Source organism: Panicum virgatum, chromosome 7N (genome assembly GCF_016808335.1).
Source record: "Panicum virgatum strain AP13 chromosome 7N, P.virgatum_v5, whole genome shotgun sequence".
In the NCBI taxonomy this organism is placed as follows: Eukaryota; Viridiplantae; Streptophyta; class Magnoliopsida; order Poales; family Poaceae; genus Panicum; species Panicum virgatum.
This window is the reverse complement of record NC_053151.1, coordinates 35,036,164-35,060,813: the sequence shown is the minus strand read 5'-3', so window position 1 is coordinate 35,060,813 and position 24,650 is coordinate 35,036,164. Positions and strand designations below refer to the sequence as shown.

The 24,650-nt window shown below is 48.4% G+C and overlaps 3 protein-coding genes across 3 annotated transcripts; 2 read left to right on the top strand and 1 right to left on the bottom strand.

Annotated features, from left to right (window-relative positions):
* Positions 1-2,137: 2,137 nt before the first annotated feature.
* On the top strand, positions 2,138-18,152 carry LOC120681182 (protein NRT1/ PTR FAMILY 4.6-like). The gene is made up of 8 exons (XM_039962707.1): positions 2,138-2,185; positions 3,366-3,602; positions 4,190-4,624; positions 4,708-4,826; positions 4,945-5,011; positions 5,104-5,370; positions 10,291-10,374; positions 17,676-18,152. Exons 1-7 carry the CDS (start codon positions 2,138-2,140, stop codon positions 10,306-10,308), a joined length of 1,191 nt encoding a protein of 396 aa, XP_039818641.1. The 3' UTR covers positions 10,309-10,374; positions 17,676-18,152.
* Positions 18,153-19,222: 1,070 nt separating this feature from the next.
* LOC120681501 (phosphoglycolate phosphatase 1A, chloroplastic-like) lies at positions 19,223-21,623 on the top strand. The gene is made up of 11 exons (XM_039963004.1): positions 19,223-19,550; positions 19,647-19,714; positions 19,802-19,894; positions 19,978-20,049; positions 20,157-20,228; positions 20,405-20,464; positions 20,545-20,597; positions 20,737-20,834; positions 20,919-21,018; positions 21,165-21,268; positions 21,356-21,623. The coding sequence occupies exons 1-11, from the start codon at positions 19,286-19,288 to the stop codon at positions 21,460-21,462; spliced, it is 1,092 nt and encodes a 363-aa protein (XP_039818938.1). The 5' UTR covers positions 19,223-19,285; the 3' UTR covers positions 21,463-21,623.
* Positions 21,624-21,819: 196 nt separating this feature from the next.
* LOC120681500 lies at positions 21,820-24,363 on the bottom strand. The gene has a single exon (XM_039963002.1). The coding sequence runs from the start codon at positions 24,103-24,105 to the stop codon at positions 22,108-22,110; it is 1,998 nt and encodes a 665-aa protein (XP_039818936.1). The 5' UTR covers positions 24,106-24,363; the 3' UTR covers positions 21,820-22,107.
* Positions 24,364-24,650: the final 287 nt, after the last annotated feature.

Genomic DNA, 24,650 nt, shown 5'->3' with positions numbered 1-24,650 from the left:
TTCCTGGTACTAGGGCTCCTGCTGAGCCTCTGCCATGCGTGCCAGCTCGGTCGTCATGTTCGGCTCCCTTTTTCTTCTTCTTCTTCGCATGCGACACATGCATTTGATCTTATTCACTGTGACCTGTGGACCTCTCATGTACTTAGCCTTTCTGGCTATAACTACTATCTGGTGGTGGTCGATGATTTCTCGCACTACTCTTGGACGTTTCCTTTGCGCGACAAGTCTGAGACCTTCCCCACCCTCCTCCACTTCTTTGCCTGGGTGTCCACTCAGTTCGGCCTCACCGTTAAGGCCGTCAAGTGTGACAACGGGCGGGAGTTCGACAACTCCACCTCTCGTTCTTTCTTCCTCTCTCTGGGTGTTCAGCTGCGTATGTCTTGTCCGTATACCTCTCCTCAGAACGGCAAGGCTGAGCGGATGATTCGCACGACGAACGACGTCGTGCGCACCCTTCTGATCCAGGCCTTTCTGCCCCCGCGCTTCTGGGCCGAGAGCCTACACACCGCCACCTACTTGCTCAACCGTCTTCCGTCCACTGCTTCTCCTGCTCCCACTCCACACCACGCTCTTTTCGGTACCCCTCCTTGCTACGACCACCTTCGGATCTTCGGGTGTGCGTGTTACCCTAACACCTCCGTCACTGCTCCTCACAAGCTGGCGCCCCGCTCGACTCGTTGTGTGTTCCTTGGTTACTCCCCGGACCATAAGGGGTACCGATGCTTTGACCTCACCTCTCGCCGCGTCCTGATCTCCCGACACGTCGTCTTTGACGAGTCGGATTTCCCCTACTCCACCTCCTCCACACCTTCTTCTGATCCCGAGCCGGAGTCTATGTTTCCGACTGACCCGGTGGTTCAGCCACCTTTTCCTGTCCATCCTTTCCCTGCAGGTTTTCCCGGCACACCGGCACCGTTCCCGGTGATCCCTGCTACGCCGAGCGCGGCCCCGGTGCCCGCAGTCGCGCCACGCGCGGCCCCCGGACCTCCGATCGTGCCGCGCGCGGACCCGGTGTCTCCTGATGCGCCACGCGCGGCCCCCGGTGTCTCCTGCTGCGCCACGCGCAGCCCCGGTGCCTTCCCCTGCACCAGCGCGGTACGCTTAGCCGGTGCAGGTGTACCGGCGTCGTTCGGCGCCGACACCGGCGCCGCCGCGGTACGCTGAGCCGGTGCAGGTGTACCGGCGTCGTTCGGTGCCGACACCAGCGCCGCCTCCTGCTCCGGAGGCTCCTGCGACGCCTCCACCGGCATATCCATCCCATGGTGACTCGGCGGATGGCGTCTCAGGCCGCGACTCTCCGCCACCGAGGGAGAGCCGCGGGTCTCTTCGGTACCCTCCTCTGTCCGCGACGCCTTGGCAGATCCTCACTGGCGTCGCGCGATGGAAGAGGAGTACGTGGCTCTTCTTGCCAACCAGACGTGGGACCTCGTGCCGCGTCCGTCTGGTTGCAATGTGGTGACTGGCAAGTGGATCTGGACGCATAAGCGTCGGGCTGATGGCACACTGATGCGCTCTCGCTCGGTTCTCCGGGGTTTCACTCAGCGATCTGGTGTGGACTATGATGAGACCATAGTCACAAAGTTCCTGGATCGATCGGGTCGAGGAACAGGGTCGAGGGTCGAGGGACGTCACTTTATAAAATTGTGGTATGAAGGGGGTATATCTATATGGAACGATAAATTATTATGTGGAACGCGACTCTGATTCATCCGGGTCGATATTTTCGGATCGATGCGTCTTTAAAAAGACAAAAACTATATATATAAAGAGATTTTTTGCAACGAATGCACCCAATTCGGGTGCATTCGTTGCAAAAAATCTCTTTATAAAGCATCGGTACCCCTTATGTGCTACTAATGAAGAAACTAATCTGCACAAGCATATAAGAAATATACAAAATAGTACATTTAGATCATACTACACGTACTCAGCTTATTATCTAATAAAAACCACCTCAATCCGCTATCAATAACCTTCTTATCCCAATTAAATCTGCTAGCAATGGAGCTGCGACCCCTCTCAAACCGGGACGCGATCCAACCTTGAATGGGACACTGACCCTCTTCGACCCCGACCCTCGAATCGGAACGGCGTTCCCGGGTCGTTGGACGAGGCATCGACTCCGAATTTTGTGACTATGGATGAGACCTTCAGCCCAGTGGCGAAGCCTGCTACTGTGAGCACGGTACTCTCGCTTGCGCTCTCGCGCTCCTGGCCTGTGCACCAGCGGGACGTGAAGAATGTATTTCTTCATGGCACCCTGTCAGAGACTGTCTACTGCTCTCAGCCAACGGGATTTGTGGACTCGAGTCGTCCGGATATGGTCTGCCGACTCAACAAGTCTCTCTATGGTCTAAAGCAGGCTCCTCGGACCGTACTCTCGGTTCGTCACGTTCTTGCTGACATTGGGGTTCACCGAGATCAAGTCTGACACGTCTCTTCATCTACCGCTGTGGGGATGAGACTACTTATCTGCTGCTCTATGTCGATGACATTGTGCTCACAGCCTCCAGTCAGCAGTTGTTTTAGAGTGTCATCTCCTCTCTTCAGCAGGAGTTTGCTATGAAGGATCTGGGTCAGCTCCACCACTTCTTGAGCGTCACTGTTGAGCCTCGCTCGTCTGGTCTTCTCCTTCACCAGCGGCAGTACGCACTCGATATTTTGGAGCGGGCTGGGATGACTAATTGCAAGCCCTGCTCCACTCATGTCGACACTCAGGCGAAGCTGTCTGCTGATTTGGGTGATCCGGTGGCTGATCCTACTGCCTACCGGAGTCTGGCTGGCGCTTTGCAGTACCTCACCTTCACCAGGCCGGACCTCACCTACGTTGTTCAGCAGGTCTGTCTCCATATGCATGACCCCGGGAGTCACACCTTGCTGCGCTGAAGCGTCTCCTCTGCTATGTCCGTGGCACTGTGGACCTCGGTCTGGTGCTTCACCGCTCGTCCTCTGCTGAGCTGTTGGTCTACACCGACGCTGACTGGGCTGGCTGCCCGGACACTCGTCGCTCCACTTCCGACTACGCCGTCTTCCTGGGCAGCAACCTGGTCTCCTGGTCGTCCAAGCGGCAGCCGGTTGTCTCCCGCTCTAGTGCTGAGGCGGAGTACCGGGCTGTCGCTAACGGCATGGCGGAGGCGTCCTGGCTACGACAGCTCTTGGCAGAGCTCCACAGACCGCTCGCCAAGAGCACGCTCGTCTACTGCGACAACGTCAGCGCCGTGTATCTCTCCACCAACCCCGTCCAGCATCAGCGGACGAAGCATGTGGAGATCGACCTACACTTCGTGCGTGACAGAGTCGCCATCGGCGATGTTCGGGTACTCCATGTCCCGACTACCTCCCAGTTTGCTGACATCTTCACCAAGGGATTACCCTCCCATGCAGTCCTGACAGTGATAACAAACATTGTGAATATCCCCATTCTTCTGAATTTGGTCACCTATCTACATGGAACAATGCATATGGGGGTGTCAAGCTCTGCAACTACGGTCACAAATTTTGTTGGTGCTACATGTGGTTTTGCTTTGATCGGAGCTTTTCTGTCAGACTCCTACCTCACTCGTTCTACAACTATACTTCTCTTTGGTCCACTGGAATTTCTGGTAAATTTCCTCTTTATCTAGTCCATCATCTAAATGTTACAGTACAAGCTGTTTTTATTTTAGTATAAATGTAGAATCATCCTTCTTGGGAACTGGAGATATTTTCTGGAATACTTGGGAACTGGAGATATGATGTTACCATGTATATGCTATAACAGTGGTAGGCCTCAAATATTTTTGAGAAACTGCTGAAACACTCTGACTTACGGTTTACCCCATGACACGAATACTTTCTCTGCCGTGATTATAATTGTGAAGTCCGCTAATGTCAGATAAGAATGAAAAGGCATCTATTTGGCTATACAAGTCCTGAAGCTAATTAAGACTTGAGGCCTATTAACAATAACACCTTATTGATAATTTACCCACACAAAATCAGTTCTAGTTTCAGCTGTATATTTTACTACTTATATTCCTTGTTAGCTTCTGAAAGCCATTAAATGATTAGCCCCTGAATTCAAACTTGTTTCAATCGTAATGTTGGATAAGTTCTTAAGCCAAGGTGCACCATCTAACAGTTGTTTTCCGATTCTTAGTGACTATGAACAGTATTTTTGTTATTGATGATTAAATATGCATTTATGCAGGGCTATGGATTGCTTGCGCTGCAAGCCTACCTTCCATCGCTCCACCCACCATCTTGCAATATTAAAGAACTAACTAACTGCAAAGAGATCCATGGCTGGAACGCTATCCTATTGTATTTAGCCTTGTATATCATTGCTTTTGGTGAAGGTTGTGTACGTGCATGCTTGCCTTCCCTCGGAGCAGACCAATTTGACCATGATCCCACTGAGTCCCACCAACAGTCCAGCTTCTTCAACTGGTTCACCTTCGGGATCTCCTTTGGAGGTTTAGTAGGATTGATTCTGATTGTGTGGCTACAGAATTACAAGGGCTGGGGCATTGGACTCGGCTTGTGTGCCATCCTAATTCTGCTTGGGCTGCTTGTGTTTGCTGCCGGTCTCCCTTTCTACCGCAACCAAGTACCTGGAGGAAGCCCTCTAACTCGAATACTGCAGGTCATGCTCCTTTCTCGTCTAAAACACATAATATCACTCTCTCATCCCAGTTGTCTTCATTAGCTACAGTATTGCTTCCCCAGGTTCTTGTGGTAGCATTCAGAAACAGGAGGCTGGAGCTTCCTGAGAAGCTGGAAGAAGCACAGGAAATTAGCACTGGGTCGGGCACAATTGAAGTACTCTCCCAAACAAATAACCTGAAGTAAGATTCAGAGAAGCACATAACCCTTTTTCTGTGCAAAGTACTAGGCATAGAGACTATAGGACATTACCCTCTTTGCAGTATTGCATAGTATAAACTATCTCATGCATCCTGTCAGATTCCTCGACAAAGCCTGCATTAACCGTGGGAAAGATGGTGCCTGGTCGCATTGCAGTGCGGCGAAGGTCGAAGCATTGTGGTCCGTATGCTTCCTCTGTTTATCAGCTCCATGATCGGATATGTGTCCAGCCCTATCATCTTAACATTCACTGTGCAGCAAGGTGGCTTGACAAACACACGGCTTGGTAAGATCCACATCTCCCCGGCGACACTCTTCATCATCCCCATCGCATTCCAAACGGTGATGCTCGCCATCTACGACCGATTCGTTGTGCCATTCCTGCGGAAGCGGACCGGCTATGCCGGTGGCGTCACTCACCTGCAGCGCATCAACCTAGGCTTCGTCTCCATGATACTCGCTTCAGTTATCGCGGCGGTTGTCGAGAGGAAGAGGAAGGAAGCTGCAGCGGCACAGATGTCCCTGTTCTGTGAAGCGTCCCCCCATGGGAGAGAACTTAAATGTGATACAAAACACCAGTCCCAGGAGGCTGATGCCACATTTATTACATCAGATGGTTCATAAACATACAAACCTTGGACATTTATTACATCGAAAGGCCGCCCGCAAAGCCCTGCAACGTCTACGCACAATCTACAGGCATCACCTTCCGCGGACTCCTATGGGATTTTTCCCGCCGACTGAAGGAAGAGGACGCACATGGATTGCCCGGATGAGAGGACTTGGAAGAGAAGAAGAAGACCTAGAAGACACGGTCTCTCACCTGTCCATCTACCTCACCGGCCTGGATGAACTCTACCGTGAACAAGCGGCGCAACTGAAGCAACAAGTCCACAGAGCAGAAAAGGCAACCCAAGAGCTAGACGAACAACGGACCAGAACCGTACACGCCGAGTATTCCCTAGCCGCTCTCCAAGTCCAGATGCAAGAAAAAGAGGCGGAACTGGAAGAACAACAGGCAAGAGTAACACGCACCGAGAATTCCCTAGCCGCCCTCCAAGCCCAAATGCGAGAGTACGAGGCTCGCAGAGGAATATGTGGATGGATAGAGGAAGAAGAAGAAGAAGAAGAAGAAGAAGAACCCATGGAAACTCATTGGGATGTAGGTACTCAAACCGAGGAAGAAGAACCCGAAGAAACCCACTGGAATAAAGGTACTCAGACTGAAGAAGACATGATGGATCAGTATCTTCCACTGAAGAAGCACCCTCTTAGGATCGAGGAAGAGTCCCCATAATAGGAGTAGCACCCCAAGCTGGAACCTTGCCCTAATAATCGTGTATCCATGAAGTTTATACCCCACCATGTTGTAATAATAAATATCACCTACTCCCTTTGTGTACCCCAAATAATTGTGCAAGTTTTTCACCCTATCTTTGTTTTCAGATGGCTGAGGAAGGATGGACCCAGGGCGACTGCCAAGCTGCACCTGGCTTCCCCAGCCTGTTGATTAACGCCCTGGAAAACCTTGGCGTCACGGAACGCCCAAGGTACTACAGCAGAGAGTACGAGCACCATGGTACCCTCCGCTGCAGGGTGATCATAGTCATCGCTAGAAGTGATCGCTACCCCGACATCCAGTCATGGCGTGTAACCGCTACAGGGTTTAGGCACCAAGACACATATCCCTTGGCCATCAGAAAGACACTCCGCTACCTGTGTCGGATTTTCGAAGAACACCTAACCCCCACGCCAATGAGGTTCTTTCCGCCGGCCATCAGAACCCCAGTTTGGGAAGCACGCATGAGAAGTCTGGAACGGCGCCGCCATGAAGTGGACCCTTTGTACCAAGTGGCTACCTACCTAGCTGCTTTGGATCAGCTCTTCGATGAACAAGCCCACCTGTTGAGGGAGCAGACCCATCGCGCCGAGCAAGCAGAGCTCGCAGTGAGACTCCAACAGGTCCGAGCAGCTCAAGCCGAGGCAAGGGCCGCAGCCGCGGTCAGCAGTGAAGCAGTTGCCCAGGAGAGCCTCAGACAAGCCCGAGACCGGCGCACGCAAGAATGGACCAGAAGTGGAACCCCAGTTCCGGCCATCGGAGAAGACCATGTTCTACTCGGGACACCCGTCATAGGATGGGGGCCACTCTTTGGAAGCCCTCAAGCCCCACCCGAGAACCCTGGAAGGTCTACCATCGCCGCCATAAGAGAAGCCAATACACAGCCCTTGGAGAACGGGAACTCAGAGGACGGCGAGCCGTTTGTTCCCCCGGAAGCACGTCCTGCCCCAGAAGAAGGCTCACCCCGCGATCGCCGCCGGCGCGTACCCGCTTCCCCCCCCTTCCTTTTCCCTCCTTCCCTCTTTTCTTCTCTTTTCCTCTATTTCTTTTTCCCTTTTTCCATTTCTTTTCTCTTTTCCTTTTTCTTTTCCTTTTTCTCTCCCTCTCTCCTTCCTTTCTCCTTCTCCCTCATCTGCCTCACTCCCGCACGCCCGAGCGTCGCCCAGCCCGCGCGCACCCGGCCTGCCTCTCCCGCACGTGCTCACTGTGACGCCCTGTGCCCACCGAACGCCGCTCGCAGCCACCCTGCTCTAGCGCGCGCACGCTCATCCCACCTGCCCAGCCCGCGCGCCGCCCCGGCCGCCCGTGCGCGCACACGCGCACTCCGTGCCGCGACGTCGCTCGGTCTTCACCAGCCGCCTCCACACGCGCACGCCCGGCCCCTGTCCGCTCGCCCCGCGCGCCGTGCTCCACCCTGGCCGCGCATCCGCCACGCCTGCGCCCCTGCCACTGCACGAGCGTTGTCGCACGCGCAGGCGCACGCGCGTGCTACGACCGCCGCACCGCCCGCCGCGACGTTCGCCGCCGCAGCAGCCCGCCGCTCGCCCACGCGCGCACGCGGCCGCGTGCACAGCACCGCCATCACCGCCGACCGTATGCGCGCGCTGCTCCTCTACACGTCCACGCACGTGCACGTGGGTCACGCGCCTCGCCGCGCCGCACGGCACAGTGACGCCGCCTTGGTGCCCGCGCACGCGGCGAGCACAGCTCGCGCCCCACCTCCGCGTGCCCGACGACGGCCTCGACGCCCTCGCCACCGCCGCACGCCGCGTCGCGACACCAGGAGCCGGTCGAGCGCCATTAAAGCCCCGCCAAATCCGTCGGACCGCCACCGACGCGGCCCTCCCCTCCACCGCCATTCCTCGGCTATATAAGGAGGTCCTCGGCGTCGCCATCGCCTCACAACTCCGGCCGCCACCACCAGCGCCCTCCCTTGCTTCCCTAGCGCCGCCCCCACAACTTTCCCCAACCGCCGCCGCCTGCTCCCGTCGAGCCGCCTCTGCGCGCCACCCTAGCTCGAGGTGAGGCAGGGGGTCGGTTCCCCACGACCCCCTCTCCCTCTTCCCCCGGTCCCCGGCCGCCCCCGAGGCCAGAGCGTCCGGATTGACCGCCGCCGACGCCCCTAGGCCGCCTCCTCTGTTCGGCGTCGGGAGGAAGGGGGATGAGTGGCTATTTTGCATTTAGGCCCCCCTCTCCTCCCATTTTAAAGAAACCTCTCACCCTTTTGCCATCTTACAAAAGAAACCCTGCCCTTTATTCTATTTCAAAATAAACCCTTTTTACATGTCAGCAAAATTCTAAATATATCCTAGACCTTTCCAGGACAACCCAGATATTTCCAAAAATTACAACTAGGCCCCTGACCCCTTATCCGACCCCCAACCTTTACTAAACCTATCATTTCATGTACCAAACGACCTCTGATCAACCCGAAACCTTACCACGCCTTACTTAACCTAGTCTCGGCCATGCCATTAGGAAGCCACTCAAAGATGTCACTTCTATCTCCATATTTTATGTGTTTCTGATTCGAGCTCAACGATAAACCTTTATTTTTTCGTGTCTTGATTGGGTGCTTGTTGTTTGCGTCGTAGACCACGGTGTGAGCGAAGGAGATCCCGCTAACGAGCAGTACTGCGAGCAAGGGAACGAGGACCAGCTCAGCGACCCCGAGCCCGAAGGACAGGACCTCCCCGAAGGCTTCGAAGACGGCAAGTTCAATCCCATCCTTTGATGCATGTTTCTGTCCTAGTTTTTATAAACACAACCCAATGGCCTGTTTTATAAAATTGCATAAGTTTTGCTTGCATGAAAACACGGTTGGATAGCCACCCCTTGATTTGTGATGACCATTCCTTGACCACCTAGATTAATGTCTGATTTTGCTTGGATGTTAATCGATATTAGAATGCTTAGGACTTTACTCATAATACGATTTATTTTATAAAGAAATTGTGTGCGTATGTGGGATGGGATAAATGTGGTGCTTTTGTAAAGAAAGTTTGGACGGGATGGATGGCATTTCTACGGATTTGCCATTTGGTGTGCTCGTGCCAATGTGGCAGGGCAAAGAAGGGAGATATCCATCTTGTTGTGTCTAAGGACCGAGTTGGTGTGTCATCTCACCTAACTCCACTATCGTGCAAACCACTCGACCGTTGAATGGGCAACGGCTTAGCATAAATCCCACTAGTTAATTTGATAGCCATCAGGAGAGCTGAGAGCAACGGGTGACTAAGGAGAAGGGATAAGCCCCGAGTGACTTATGCCCGGTTATACCTAAGTGGACGGTCGATGAACCCTTGGTGCATCCCGTGATGGCTAGTCAGGTTTAGCTAAGGTGGGTAATGGCTATGTCGGGATCTACACCGACACTTCGGTGTTCGTGTTGTGGTACCCGCTTGTGGGTAAAGTTGCACACCTCTGCAGAGTTAAAAGCTATTCGAATAGTCGTGCCCACGGTACTGGGCGAGTTACGGTGTGGTCACATAACTAGTGTTTTATTGGGATGGGCTGGAGTGTGTTGTTTTGGAATTGTGTCCGGCAGTTGTGCCGTGTGCTACGACGGACGGGGAGTCCGGTAGCAGTTTAAAACTTGAACTCGTGTTACTCAATACAAAAACTGGTTTATGAAATGTTTTCTGCTAAATAAACCCCAGCATAAAATTTAGCTTTCTGCAAACCAAACTGTAACCATACCCTTGATTTACCTGTGCATATTATTCTGATATAACCCCCTCCGTGGGTGTGGTTGGACTTGCCGAGTACATTTGTACTCACCCCATTCTTACTTTTTACAGAGGAAGACCCAGACTTCGTACCAGATGACGCCGAGTAGGGTTATCATTCTACACCCAACCTTGCCTGTGGAACCGGTCCTGTTCGAGATGTTTTCGCTGACGCAGTACTCTGAGCCCGAGCTAGACCCCATGTGGGTTGCGGTCTGGTGTTATGTTGTAGCCTGGTTACTTATTATCATTATCTGTATCGAGTGTCCTCCAAGGTTTGTACGGTTATGAATCATTTGATGTAATAAATGTGGCATCAGCCTCCTGAGACTGGTGTTTTGTATCACAATTAAATTCTCTCACATGGGGGACGCTTCATTCTGGCTCGCGCCTTAGTTCTTCCTGCTGGGCGTCTCTGACGTCACGTCGTTTCCTGGGCTCCTCGAGTTCTTCAACAGCGAGGCGGATGCCCCTTCCAAGTTCCAACCAACCCCGGCCAGCGAAGCCGAATCGATGGCGGTTTAATGCTCCGTGTTCGTTGGCGTAATGCTGTTCCTCCTCTACTTTTTCTTCAACCCCGATCCCAGTAAACCCTTTCAGAATCAAACTTTGATCTCTGAGTTGATCATCACCCATGGTGATTCTTCTTCCCCATGGAATCCAAAGCATCAGTTAGTGGCTTTTTTTGCCCATTTTCTGCATCCTTTGAGTCACTCCCTTCGCAGACACGCGTCGGTCTCCACCATTGTTCATTCTGCTCCTGGTCACATTCATTTAACACAGTTCAACTACCCTCCACTTTATCCTAGCTTACTCACTCTGCCCTCATCTCTTCCCCTCAAGCCATTCAAGATGAATCCCTCGGCTCTCCGAGAAATCCTCCGGACAAGCCCATCTCCAATTCCGAAGATCAATCTGCTAGGTTTTCTCAACAAGATCCAATCGGTCTCTTACATTCCTTCCAAGGTATGAACCTCACTCCTCCCGTAGCTGAAGTTCGTGTCTTCCAACCAGAGATCCCCAATCAGCTACAGGATTCACCTTTCTCCCTAGTCATGAAGATTGCTGACCCTCTGAACTCAGTTAGAAATATTCAGCTCTCGGTGGTCCAGCAAGATATGTGCAAAGCTTGGAGAGATAGGTACTACAGGGTAGATCAGATTGGCAAAAATCTCTTTCTTGCTCAGTTTAGAAGCTTATCAGATTTGCAGTTTATTCTAGAAAAGCAGCCATGGAATGTCAAAAGAGAACTTCTTTTATTGGAAAGGGAGTACCCAGAAATAGCGTCTCAGAGGTTCACTTTTGACACTTTCTATGCAAATGTCAAGTTCTTTGGTATACCGCCGGCTTTGCGTACTAATGCTCTGGTCCACGAGTTCATAGATACAGTGGGTACCAGGTCTGATCTGGAGCCTATCAACTATAGAGCCATCAAGAGTCAGGACCTCTTCTTTGCAGTCAAGGTCAAGCTAAATATAAACTCCAAGGGAGTAGACCGCATCACGGTCAAGAGGCAAGGACAGGGGGACTTAACTGCTTTTGTCCACTACGAGAAGATTTTCAAAATATGTACTTTCTGTGCAGATTTTTTCCATAACTCCACAGCCTGTCCAAAAAGAGAGGACATGAGATTTCAGCTACGCATGCAAGATAAGTTGGATGAGTTGCCTTTTGAGATTTATGGTCGATGGATGACTGATTATGATAAGCTACCAAGAGATATTATAGAACAACAGTTAAGTGAGTCCCAAATGATTACCCCTCTCATTAGGAGAATGCAACTGAAGTACAACTCTCAGCAGATCATGGAGTCTCAGCAAATACTGAACACAACTCCTTTGCTTATCAATCAGTCTATGCAAGACCGACAGAAGCCTAATCAGGGATTTCAGTTGGAACAAGCTAACCAAATCCAGCAATCCAAACATGTTCATAATGATACTCTAATGGAAGAGAGGCAGCCAGCAAAAGGGAAAACTCTAGTCTTGCAATCAATTACAGCCCCTCATGGAAATCAAGGTCAAAGCAACATACCCAAGGGCTACCAGCCTAACCAGTTTCAAACGGGAACGGCATGACGCAGGGTGGAATTTTGAACCACCAAGGACAGCAGGTGCAGGGGAATCAACAGCAAGAGTACATGCAAAAGCAACAGGAGGACAATCCAGGCAACTTGGCTCTTCTTTCCCCTCTCACTCACCAAGATGCTGCTAATGTCAAACAACCCCCTATTTTCAGCACACAGTCCTTTATTCCTGTTCCATCTTATAGTGCAGACAATGACATTCAGGGCCCATCTCTACAGGAATATTTCCACACTATGCCAAATATTATAAAGCCAAATCTTCTTGTTCCTCATTCTTCTATGCAAGCCATTCTTCAGGGTCATCCTCTCCCTCAAGCTCACACCTCCATTCCACCACAGCAGAGCTCTGTCCAAAATAGAGAGCTGCCCGCAGAGAAGGTCTTCAACACCAGTGTTGCCCCTACAGCAATACTTCATGGATCTCCTATTTTGTCTGAAATCCCAGCTCAATTTCCTCATACAAATGCTTCTTCTATGCCAACTAGCAACCCGCCTGACACAGGCCTCGCCCAGCATCATCACTACCCGCCCCTCTCGCCTGCTCATTCTGCAGCTGGTTCATCACCTCCAAATGTGCTTGATGGATCGTTCCATGTCGGCACCACCACTGCACAGGCCAATGCAAGACCTCAACCTAGGAGCTTCAGCTCCAAATCTAAAGGAAGCTCAAGAACTTGCAAGATTCAGTCTCTGAGCAATGTTCAAGCTAAAGTTTCGGGCCGTCGCCGGCCTAGGTCTCCTTCGGTGCAAGACTCAGACAGATTCCAGTCGCCACGACACGTAGCTGGTCCCAGTGCTCCCGAAGGAGGAGGAGAAGTTCGTACCAACTCCGGCAGAGGCAGACTGCGCAATAGGCCTAGCGGCTGGGATGAGGGCCCTCCTGTCCTCGGTGGAAAACTCAATCCCGCTCACAGGAACTCCTCTTCAGGTACTGGCTGCTATCCCGGCGGAGGAGCTTCTACTCAAGCCCATCCAGGTCAATATTGCTCTGTTCCTGGCTTTCCTGCTGGCAGTGATGTGGAGGCAGGCTTCAACAATCATGCTGAAGAAGATGCTCAAGGTCCAGCTGTTCAGGCCAATATTTGCCTCTCTTCTGCAACTAAACAGCATTCAGGGTCAGCAATGGGGAGAGATATCAAGAGGCAAGCGCTTATGGCTGATAGTGGGCAACTTGGTCCTTCACACATTTCTGTCAGGGGGATGGGTGTGGATCCTGTCCATATGCCTTCTGCTCCCTCAGGCCAGGCAGTCAATGCAGCTCAAGGTCAGGATGTCCGTGCTCATATTCTTCTACCTAGTACTTCTGGCCAAATCAGCGGAGTTGTTCTGGAAATGCCTCAACGGGCTTTGGCGCCATGCCCAGAGGCGCCACGAGAGCCATGAGTCTTCTAGCTTGGAACTGCCGAGGATCAGGCGGGAATCTCGGCAGTCCTAAAATGGGGCACCTTTCCCGCCTTGCTGTGTCTACAAAAGCTCAGGTACTTTTCATTTCTGAAACTAGAAAACAGTCAGTTAATAAAGCTAATCTGCTTAATAAGTTTTGCTTTGATGATGCTTGTGTAGTCCCTGCAGTAGGTCTTTCAGGTGGTCTCTGGTTGCTGTGGAAAGGAGACTTCAGTCTAGATGTCGTCCAAGCTTCTGATAATCTTATCTTAGCTAATGCTGTATATAGGCCTTATGCCCTGAACTTTAGCCTTATCTGTGTGTATGGTGACCCGCATCATGTCAGAACTGATGCTATCTGGCAGGCTATCTTCAATTTTGTTGTAAATAATCCTGATGTGCCTGTGTTATGTATGGGTGATATGAACAATATTATGAATGCTAATGAGAAGCTTGGTCCAAATCCTGTTAATGCTAGAAGAGTTTCTAACTTCTGTCATTGGATCAAACAATGTTCTTTATTTGATTTAGGTTTCAGTGGTCCTGCTTACACTTGGTCCAACAAGAGGTTTGCTTCTACTCCAACTTTTGAAAGACTTGATAGATGTTTAGCTAATGCTGAGTGGTGTTCTATTTTCCCTTCTACTACTGTTTTTCATCTGCCTATGATGTATAGTGACCATGTCCCTATTTTGATTATGCTTCAAACTAACAGACCTAAAACCAAAAAACCTTTTAGGTTTGAAAACTGGTGGGCTCTCGAACCTGATTTTCATCATGTGGCTGCTCAAAGTTGGAATAAATCTGCCCAGAGACCTTTTCATCTTAAAACTAAATATTTGGCCTCTGATCTTAAAGTCTGGAGAAAGAAAAAGCCTCATATTAATGATCAGCTTCTTACAATTGAAAATGCTATTTTTCAGGATCAACTAAAACCTATTCCTCTTCAAAATCACAATCTTCAAAAAGATCTTATTCATCAGCATCATCAAATCCTCTTAAAGCAAGCTGAATTTCATAGACAGATAGTCAAAAAGGTTTGGGCTATTAAAGGTGATACTAATACTAATTTTTTCCACAGGGCAATTATAAGGAGAGCAACCAAAAATAGAATAGCTTATCTGACACAAGAAGATGGTTCTCCTGTCACAACTCAAGATCAAATAGCTTCTGTGTTTTACAATTACTTCAACAAACTGTTCTCTTCTCAGAGCACTACTTTCCAGGTACCACAGCAGCACAATGGTGAGGAAGCATCACCAATACAGGATGAATATACAACCTCTGTTCCAGACAAACAAGAAATTTGGAACATTGTTAAAAATATGAGATCAGATGCAAGTCCAGGCCCAGATGGTTTGAATGCAGGTTTCTATAAAGTGGCTTGGCCATGGATTGCTGATGATGTAGTTCACCTGGTCCAACAGTTCTATAATTCAGCTGAACTTCCTCAAGGTATTAACTCTACTTACATAGCTCTTATTCCAAAGACCAATGCTGCTCATACTCCACATCAGTTCAGACCTATAAGTCTTTGTAATGTCATTTACAAAATCATCACTAAATCTTTAGCTGAGAGGATCAAGTTGCATTTGCCTAATTATATTCACTCTTCTCAATCTGCTTTTATACCTGGTAGGCATATCACTTCCAACATAATAGTTGCTCAGGAAATTGTTCATTCTTTCTCCCTGGCCACTTGGAATAAAAAAAACTTTCATGTTGAAGATTGATCTGGCAAAAGCTTTTGATAGAATAGATTGTAATTTTATTATCAATGCTCTCAAGCAAAGAGGTTTTAATGATCATTTTACTAATCTTATTCAAGCCTGCATCACTGCCCCTGTTTTTTCCATTCTAGTTAATAGTCAGTCTTCAAACTACTTCACCTCCCAAAGAGGTATCAGACAGGGATGCCCTCTTTCTCCTTATCTTTTTGTTCTAGCTATTAATGATCTGTCCAAAAGGTTGCAGGTGGCCATGGTAGAAGGTAACATTCAAGGAATATCTCTAGGACCATCTTGCCCTCCCATACACTCTCTACTTTTTGCAGATGACTTACTAATTTGTGGTCAAGTCAATGATTACGAACCTCAGACGCTAAGAATTATCATTCAAAATTTTTGCAACTTATCTGGTCAAACACCAAATTGGAGTAAGTCTTCTGTTCATTTCAGTAAAAACTGTACCATTCATGACAGACAAAAGGTTCAGGACATTTTCCCTGTTCAAGAGATGAATGCCAACACTATGCATCTAGGTCATCCTTTGCTTTTCTCATATAAAAATAGATCCAATGCTTACTCTTTCATTCTTAATAAGTTCAAAGCCAAATTATCTACTCTTAAGGCCAATAAAATTAATCATGCTGGCAGACTTGTTTATATAAACTCTGTCCTGTCTTCAATTCCAATCTATTATTTAACAAACATCCTTTTTCCTGAGAATTTTCTTGACAGGATTGAGGCCATTATGAGAAATTTTTGGTGGGCTGGTCACAAAGAGGAAAATGATGGTACTAATCCTATTGCCTTCAGATCTTGGGATGATATATGCAGGCCTAAAAAGCTTGGAGGGCTTGGAATACGAAAGATTCATACAGTTAACAAGAGTTTAGTTCTCCATTCAGCTTGGATGGTAGTTTCAGGTAAAGATCCTTTCCTTTCTTCAGTTTTAAAGGCTAAATATTTCCCCAACTCAACTTTCTGGAAATGTTCTAAACATGGGTCAAAATCTGTTTTCTGGAGTTCTATTCAAAATGTTAGGCAATTCCTTTTTCAGAATTCTATTTTTCAGATTCATCAAGGAAATATTAACATTTGGACAGAACCTTGGTGTCAAGGATGGGACAACATTCATAGCCACATACAACTCCCTGTTTCTGTTAATCCTATTCCTAATCAGGTTAAAGATCTTTGGTATCCAAGCACCAGGGACTGGAATATACCTTTGGTTCAAGAATTGTTTGATCTGAATTTTCAGGAATTTATTTTCCAAACACCCATAGTACACCTGCACGAAACTGATAAACTTATATGGAAGCCAGCAAGAATAGGTATATGCTCTTCCAAGGAAGCCTACAACTTCATTTCAAGATTGAATAATCATCAATTGCCGGATCAAGGGTCAAGAAGCATTTCTGCTCCAGCTCTAGACCTTATCAATAGAATATGGAAGAATAAAAATGTACAACCAAAACTCAAAGCTTTTATGTGGAGACTTATCAGAAATGCTGTTGCTACAGCTGAAAGAGCCTCAAGATACTCTACAAATATAAACAATCTTTGCAATTACTGTGGCCAAAAGGAAAATGACATGCATCTTTTCTTTCATTGTTCTCTGCCTAGAGCAGTTTGGTTTTCTGCTAACCCCTCCTTAAGAGCTGATCTTCTTCCAAATATTGAACATGGGTTGCAGGATATTTTACCCTATATTTTTCCTCCTCATACAGATGACAGTCACTTGATCAGTGTCATCACAACCTTGTGGTACATTTGGAGAGCCAGAAATGATAATCGTTTTAATAATAGAACTTGGACAGTCCAACAAGTCCACTTTAATATTCAAGCTGAAATCTCTGTGATCACTAACAGTCTTTCAGAAAAGTTCTCAATGAATGATGACCACATCCACTTGTCCAACCAGGATGATACAGGAGAAGGAAGTCCACAAGGGGAACAACAGGATACAACTACTTCTTCAAACACTAACAATATTTCTTGCTATGTTGATGATGCTATTCCACCTGAACATTTAATTGTAGGAACAACGCCAGCAGGGATAGGAATCTATATCACAGGGGATGATCAAGCAACAAGACTTAACATAAAGATACAAGCACAAATACAGGATGGAGTTAACCCTTTGATGGCTGAAGGTTTGGCAATGGAACTAGCTACAAAGATCACAACTATCATGGGTTTGCAATCCTATTCTATTTTCACAGATTCTCAAATCTTGGTTGAAGCTTTGAATCCAGGATCAGGGAAGGCAAAACCTCCTCCGTGGAGACTCAAACCTACTTTATCTACCATTCAAAATCAGGTTCAAGGGCATCAAGTCTCTTTTTCCAAAATCAAGAGAACTTTGAATGTTGAAGCTCATAAACTGGCTAGGAAAGCTAGGCAATCTTTTCAGCAGCAAGTTTTTACAAGATGCTCTAACTGTTTTCATAACAGTCCCTGTGAGCTTTTGCATTTGCTCTGTACCCAGTCTTGGGGAAACTTTAGGCTCTTGTATGTTTCATGTGAATAATCAATAAAGAGCCTTGACTTGATAAAAAAAAAACAGCGAGGCGCCTCGGAGCATGAAATCCATCGCCACAGCACTGTTCTGGTGTGAGATAGGGCTCGCATCGCTGCTGGCCACGTTCCTGGTGAAAGCGGTGAACAGGGCCACCAGGCACGGGCACCATGGAGGGTGGCTCGAGGGTACAAGCTTGGACAGCAGCCGCCTTGACCTGTTCTACTGGGTTGTGGCTGTTGTCGGGTCGCTTGCCTTCTTGAACTACCTGTACTGGGCAAAGAAATACGTCTACCGGCAGGATCCACGCATCGTTGATGAGCCAGCAGTTGATCAAGATTCACCTTAAACTAGTGCAGTCGAGTAGTTTTTTAACTTCAGGAAGTATAGGTATATCTGGTTCATCATGGCATCCATTACTCAAGTTTGTGATCTGCTGTTGATGCAGCGGTGTCTGTTGTATTCAGCTGACTCATTGGACTTCAACCTATTGTACTCCCTCCGTTCCAAATTATTACTTGTTTTGTTTTTTTAGATTGCTATATATTTAGATATGATATATATATCTAGATGCATAATAAAAATTATGCATCTAATTTAGAAAACCAAAAATAGCTAATAATTTTGGAACGGAGAGAGTAATTTCTAGAACATGGTGTGTGGAGAATGAGTCCTGCTAATCTGCATGCGCGCCAACAGCGCTGCTCGCGCACGATTTCGGACAGGGGATCGCTTTCCTTTTTAGGAAACAAATTATTCCGCACAACTTTCCAATTTTAGAAAATTATAACTTATAAATATAATTTGCAAGTATAGTTTTTTGCACATCTTCACTGAAGCTAGTTTCGTATCATAACTTTTTATGATGTACATAACTTTTACGTATATTTTTTTCTTAATAACTTGAAATTAATATTTTTTAGCACAACTTTCACGGTGTGTACAAAATTTAATGTGTAGTTTTCTAAAATAACTTATGGAGGATAACTTTTCAGCACAAATTATATGAAGATGTTATCTGGGATATTTCTCACACAACTTTTGTACGCACAAATTTATCATGCAACTTCTAAGCACAAGTCTTGGTATAATTTTTTAGTATGATTTCCATATAAAAGTTGTCAAGAAAACTTCAGACATATAGAAGGTAAAAGGAAAAACTGGAATAGAAGAAAATAACAACAATTATGGAATGTAAAGGAAAAACAAAAAAACGAAAAGAGAAAATAAATACCTGTGACGTCACTCACGTGGAGGTGGGTGAAAACTAACAGTGGGGTGGGGATTGGGGACTGCACATCGTGCGCCAAGAAGAAAAAAGAATATCAACTAATACCTGTGTCTATCACTCAACAATATGTATGTGTACTGCATAAGAGCACAGCTGGTGCACCATGAGAAGGAAGAAGCGTGCACGGAAAGGGAAGGAGCGCGCTCCCGCGGATTCAGATCGATTGTTGGAAATTGATGAAATAGCGCGCGAATCGCTACCATATCTTGGCAAGAACCTTCACAGCCACAGATCGGGGCCCCAAGAAACCAATCAAAAGAAAACAAAGGGAATCGGAGGCCTTTACATAAACCGTTGGGCTGCCAAAGACCAGCAAGCACACGACACGCACTGACCAAACACCACCCCGATAAAAACAGAGCGCCGCAGCGATGCTCCAGGTTCGCGCGCCCCCCACCTTCCTCCCCTCCACCACCTCCTCCTCCTCGCCATCATCCTCGTCGCAGGCGCCGGCGCCCTCTGCGTCCTTCGGGAGGGGCAGCCACCGGCGCGGCGGGCTGGTCCCCTTCGCCGCGGCGGCGTCACCGCGGCGCGGCGCGGCGAGGCGTTCCGTGATGGCCGCGGCGGGGGCGGCTAAGCTCGAGGACGCCGACGCGCTCATCGACTCCGTGGAGACCTTCATCTTCGACTGCGACGGTGAGTGGGGCATCGATCGGCCTCCACCCGGCTTCTTCTTGGGTGGGAAGTCTCTGATGAGTAAATTCGCGCCTTCTTTCTGCGTGCCGCGCGCAGGTGTGATCTGGAAGGGAGACAAGCTGATCGACGGCGTGCCGGAGACGCTCGACTTGCTCCGATCGAAGGCCCGTCCCGAACCGCAATGCTCCAGCTGATTAATTCACAGCTCCTCAACTTCCTCATGATTGCTGTTGGTACTTGCGGCGTCGCAGGGCAAGAGGCTGGTGTTCGTCACAAACAACTCCACCAAGTCGAGGAAGCAGTACGGCAAGAAGTTCGAGACGCTGGGACTGAGTGTCGACGAGGTATTCAGTTATCGCCATGAACTGGTTCTTCTGATCACCTCCTTCTTCCTCCTGCTAACTGACGAGGCTGAATTGCTGCGCAGGAAGAGATCTTCGCTTCATCCTTCGCAGCTGCAGCCTACCTGCAGTCCATCGATTTCCCCAAGGACAAGAAGGTATATCGCATCATTCAAAAAGAACAGGGAAAATTGTTACTGCAGTGTTTCACATGATTAGGTACGAACTATGCCAGAAGTATGACATTGTTTTTGGGGCGGCTTAGGTGTATGTCATCGGAGAGGAAGGGATTCTCAAGGAGCTGGAGCTGGCTGGGTTTCAGTACCTCGGCGGACCCGTAAGTAACGAAGAATGCTGTTTGAGTCTTTTCAATAAAATTTCTTAGAAATTAGCAGTTGTGTGACAAGTTTGCTGCCATATTAGAATGACAAAGTGAGCTAGTGCTGCATGCATTACATTAGCATTGGTTGATTGAAGCGAGATAATCTTAAGTTGGATTTTATCATTGTGCAGACAGATGGAGACAAGAAGATAGAGCTGAAGCCTGGTTTTTACATGGAGCATGACAAAGATGTATAAATGATAATCCTTCTGTGTGCGGTATGTAGTGAGGACTGCTAAACCCAATGATGAACAATTTGGTTTTCTTACAGGTGGGAGCAGTAGTTGTCGGATTCGATCGCTACTTTAACTACTACAAAGTTCAGTAAGTCTCCTAACTCTCCATTGCTTCAACCTACGTGTTACTGTGTTATTATATCTCTTTCTTCATGTTCCTATATAGGTGTCATACCAAACATTGTACAAGACCTTAGACCTGTAAACTTACTGTTAACCATTTCTAGGTACGGGACACTTTGCATCCGTGAGAACCCAGGTTGCCTTTTCATTGCAACAAACAGGGACGCCGTCACTCATCTTACCGATGCCCAAGAATGGGCAGGTTAGTGAGCAATTTACATTCTTTCTATATGCTATGCAGAAACATACTAGTTGCTCAAATTATGAAACATTTGGTCTTGATCAGGTGGTGGGTCAATGGTCGGCGCAATTCTTGGTTCCACTAAGCAAGAACCACTCGTTGTTGGGAAGCCATCCACTTTCATGATGGACTACCTGGCAAAGAAGTAAGAGGTTTACTGTCTCAAAGTCTCAACTGATGTTCAGTTTTAGAAAAATGTTCATGGAAGGGTGTGTAGTTGTTTCCAAGTGTACATCATACAACTGATTGCAAGTTTTCAGATTCTTACCTTCCTTCTCACCTATGCGACAGGTTCGGAATCACAACATCTCAGATATGCATGGTGGGTGACCGGTTGGATACGGATATCCTGTTTGGCCAAAACGGAGGCTGCAAAACTCTTCTTGTTCTATCAGGTTTCATCAATTCTTCAGTCCTAACACTGATAGACGACCTGCTGATTTAACATTAGCAAAAGCATTGAGCTTGGATATCTCTTGCAGGTGTGACTTCCCTGCAGACACTTCAGAGCCCCGACAACTCAATCCAGCCAGATTTCTACACAAACCAGATTTCTGATTTTCTCACCCTCAAAGCAGCAACTGTCTGAAGGGCGAGCTCACCTTACTTTTGCATAGGCGGCATCGGCCATGTTTCAGCAAATAAGAAAACACAAAGGGTGGTTTTGCTTTTCAAATTATTGTGTAACCCTGAGACATGTTCATATGTAGACTGAAGCACATCTCAAAAGATGGCAAGAATTACTCCTTATTCTCCGTGATTTTTTTTTTTTTTTTGCTTTGAAAAAACACAAGCATGATCAAATCTAGAAAATGAGGATAAGCACAAAGTTGATAGTTTGCAATATGACCTAAAAAGAATATTATGTTGCTTTTTACTCAAAGATGCCATGAAGAAGCAACTTCTATCCATGGCACCTCTGACAATATGTTACAAACTATTTCACTAAAATGTGCCAGAAGTCACAGTAGTATTTTGTAACTATATCTCCATTCATGTCAATGTGTTAACAGTGTTATATCTTGTATGTATATACAGAAGGTCAATAAAAAAACACACTTATCTGGCTCAAGCGCTCCCTAGTTCAAGCTAGCATCGCCCATAAGTACAAACACCTTGGGAATTTCACTCTCAGCCAACAAGAAAATGCACTTTACAGTTCATGGCAATTAAGTCTTGCTCCAAAATTGCATGATGAAAATCTATACAGCTCCAGTTGTAAAGTGTTGGCCATTTATTTTGCTGATTTCTTCAAGCTCTTCATTAAAGCTTGTAAAGCTTCTTTCACATTATGGCCCTTCGTTTGTCTGACTTCCTGAGATGTGAGACGCAAGCCCTCAAGGCCACGGCCCAGAGAGGCAATCATTGGAACAGAAGGTGCTGCCTCGGCTGCACACTCAATCCCATCTCCATGCGTCAAGAGTCCAGCGCATGCAACCATGCTGCAGCCAAATGTTGCCCAAGGAGTTATTCTGAAAGGCTGTCTATGCCTCTTCTGCATTATTTCATAGAATGACGTCCGCATAGCCAACAAGCTCGTTCTCTCAGCTGATGATATTATAGTGTGAGCCACTGCTCGGATTTTCTCTGCTGAAGCCGTGAACTGTAGAGCAGATGCCTTCGAACCAGCAGTAACAAACCCATGAGGGAGAATCTTGCTTAATACAATGGCAGCATGTCTCTGTAGCTGCATTAATCCATACTTTAGGACTACTGGACTTTTGTACGGAGCCAGCTTAAGGAAGGCAGAAGCCTGAACAGTTTTTGACAATGATGAAAAGCCCAAAATTGCTGTACCTCCTGCACCAACAGCAACCACAGGCTTCTCAGATATCCAACTTTTTTTATCAGTACTGACTGCTGAAGGCAGCTCAATTTTGTCATCATTTTCATCACAATAATGGCTGAAGCACCTGCTAGCTAACTGAGTAATCTCTGAAGGAACAGGGGTGTTCCAATGTCTTCTTATTCCAGCTAAGCAGCTTGCATCAACAATAGCCACCACAGAATCAAACTCTTTTAGTTGGCTCCTGAGAGCTTGCACAAGAAGAATGTGGCACTTCTCATCAGATCGGAGGTCTGAAAACTCCAGCTTTTTTGAACCATCCTTATCTCTAGTATCAATGTGACACCTTGCTGCATTGTTTAAACCCATTCTAAGGGCCTCTATTGCAATTCTAAATATGTACACATCTGATAACATGTCACTGCTGATTGGCTCCCCCTCGTGAACTTGTGTAAGCAACTGCTGAGCAGAAGCCATAGCCCTCCCGATCGATGGGATGTCAACAAATATATGATACAGATCAGCAAGTAAAGGGTAGACAGACTGAGCAAATGGTGGGGCCTCGTATCCATCAGCCGGCTTGCATTCAGATGGCCTGCATTCAGTAGCAGCATTGGAAGTGATAGCTTGGGACATCAGGAAATTGAGACTTGGAGCCAGGGACTTCAAGAGTTGTCCTCCATTATCATCCATAAGGCATATTGTCCTACCATGGGAGCTTACGATTGAAGTGGCACTCCTGGGAAGCAAGCAGCTAGCCTGCAATTGCAAACCTGATTCATCATCTGTGGTGCTGTGAGGGAGCGAGCAGCTAGCCTGTAATTGCTGGGCCGAACCATCATCCGCAGCACTATTCTGGCTGCCCGACCCATTGCCGCCACAATTCCTCTCATACGGTGACTCGAGCAAAAGAAAACACGAACCCGTCTCCTCCGCGGCTCGCTTGGCAGCAAGCAGATGGCCGTAGAACCCGACCCCGAAGATCTCCTGCAGGACCTGGCAGGCGGCCGCCTTCACATACTGATCCTTGCTCCTCTTCTCCGTGACGCACTGCTTGATCACCTGGAACGGCGACGCCGGAACCGGAACGCCCTCGCCGCCGTTGCCAGCGAGGCAGGCCTCCTCGATCCGGACGTCGTCGAGGGCCGCGCGCGCGACCTGGGTGACCACGGCCCCCGGCCGCACCTCCCTGATCAGGCGCTCGGCGTCCGACGCGGACTGCTCCGACAGGTTCTGCGCGGCGAGGATGTAGATCACGCCGCCGCCGTCCCGATCCCGCGGCGGCCCTCCCGGCGGCTCGCGGAGCGCGAAAACGAACTGCTTCGTCTCCTCCGGCACCGAGAGCGCCCCGACCAGCCGCGCGGACGCGCGTAGGTCGTCCTCCTCCCTCACGAGGGCGGAGAACGGCCACAGGGCATGCAGGTACGAGAGCAGCGCCGACGCCATGGCCGGCGCCTCAGCATCGGCGGCGGCGAGGAGGGCCGGTTGACTTAACCCCCGCCTTCGCCTTCCCTTCCCCTTCCGATGGGGACCTGATTGGATGAGGACGGGTAATGCGCGCCCGCTCCGGCTGATTCTGCTCGGACCGCAACCGCCGCCGCCGCCGAGGCCGTCGCCGTCGTCGGCTGCGGGGGTAGGCTGGAAGGACCGGGAATTTGGGTGGCGTGGTGATGGTGGGCGGCGTGAGCGTGACCTAGGATTGGGTTCCTCCTCCCCGTCTTTTTCTTTGCTCTTCTGGGCGTGACGGGCTCCTTCCAAAGAGTCCAGCCTGACTCCGTTTCGGAGAAGAAAAAAAAAACTGGGGAATTTGAGCGCGCGGGCCGGTCAGTGGCCTCGACGTTTGGTCAAACCCACAAGCCTGCCTGCCTGGCCCATGTCAAGTTTTTTTTTTAACATAAAGGCCCATGTCAAGTTGCAGGCCGCGCCAATTGGCAAACAAAATGCAGCTAAAGATGATGGTTTGCTTACAGAAATCTGAAAATAATGTGCAC

Excerpts from the sequence above, each read along its gene's own strand:
- LOC120681182 (XM_039962707.1), top strand. The coding sequence starts at position 2,138 with ATGGATGAGACCTTCAGCCCAGTGGCGAAGCCTGCTACTGTGAGCACG. Across the intron at positions 3,603-4,189 it reads TTGGTCCACTGGAATTTCTG|GGCTATGGATTGCTTGCGCT; the intron begins GTAAATTTCCTC and ends GCATTTATGCAG. Across the intron at positions 4,625-4,707 it reads CTCTAACTCGAATACTGCAG|GTTCTTGTGGTAGCATTCAG; the intron begins GTCATGCTCCTT and ends TTGCTTCCCCAG.
- LOC120681501 (XM_039963004.1), top strand. The coding sequence starts at position 19,286 with ATGCTCCAGGTTCGCGCGCCCCCCACCTTCCTCCCCTCCACCACCTCC. Across the intron at positions 20,050-20,156 it reads ATTTCCCCAAGGACAAGAAG|GTGTATGTCATCGGAGAGGA; the intron begins GTATATCGCATC and ends GGGGCGGCTTAG. Across the intron at positions 21,269-21,355 it reads AACTCTTCTTGTTCTATCAG|GTGTGACTTCCCTGCAGACA; the intron begins GTTTCATCAATT and ends TATCTCTTGCAG.
- LOC120681500 (XM_039963002.1), bottom strand. The coding sequence starts at position 24,105 with ATGGCGTCGGCGCTGCTCTCGTACCTGCATGCCCTGTGGCCGTTCTCC.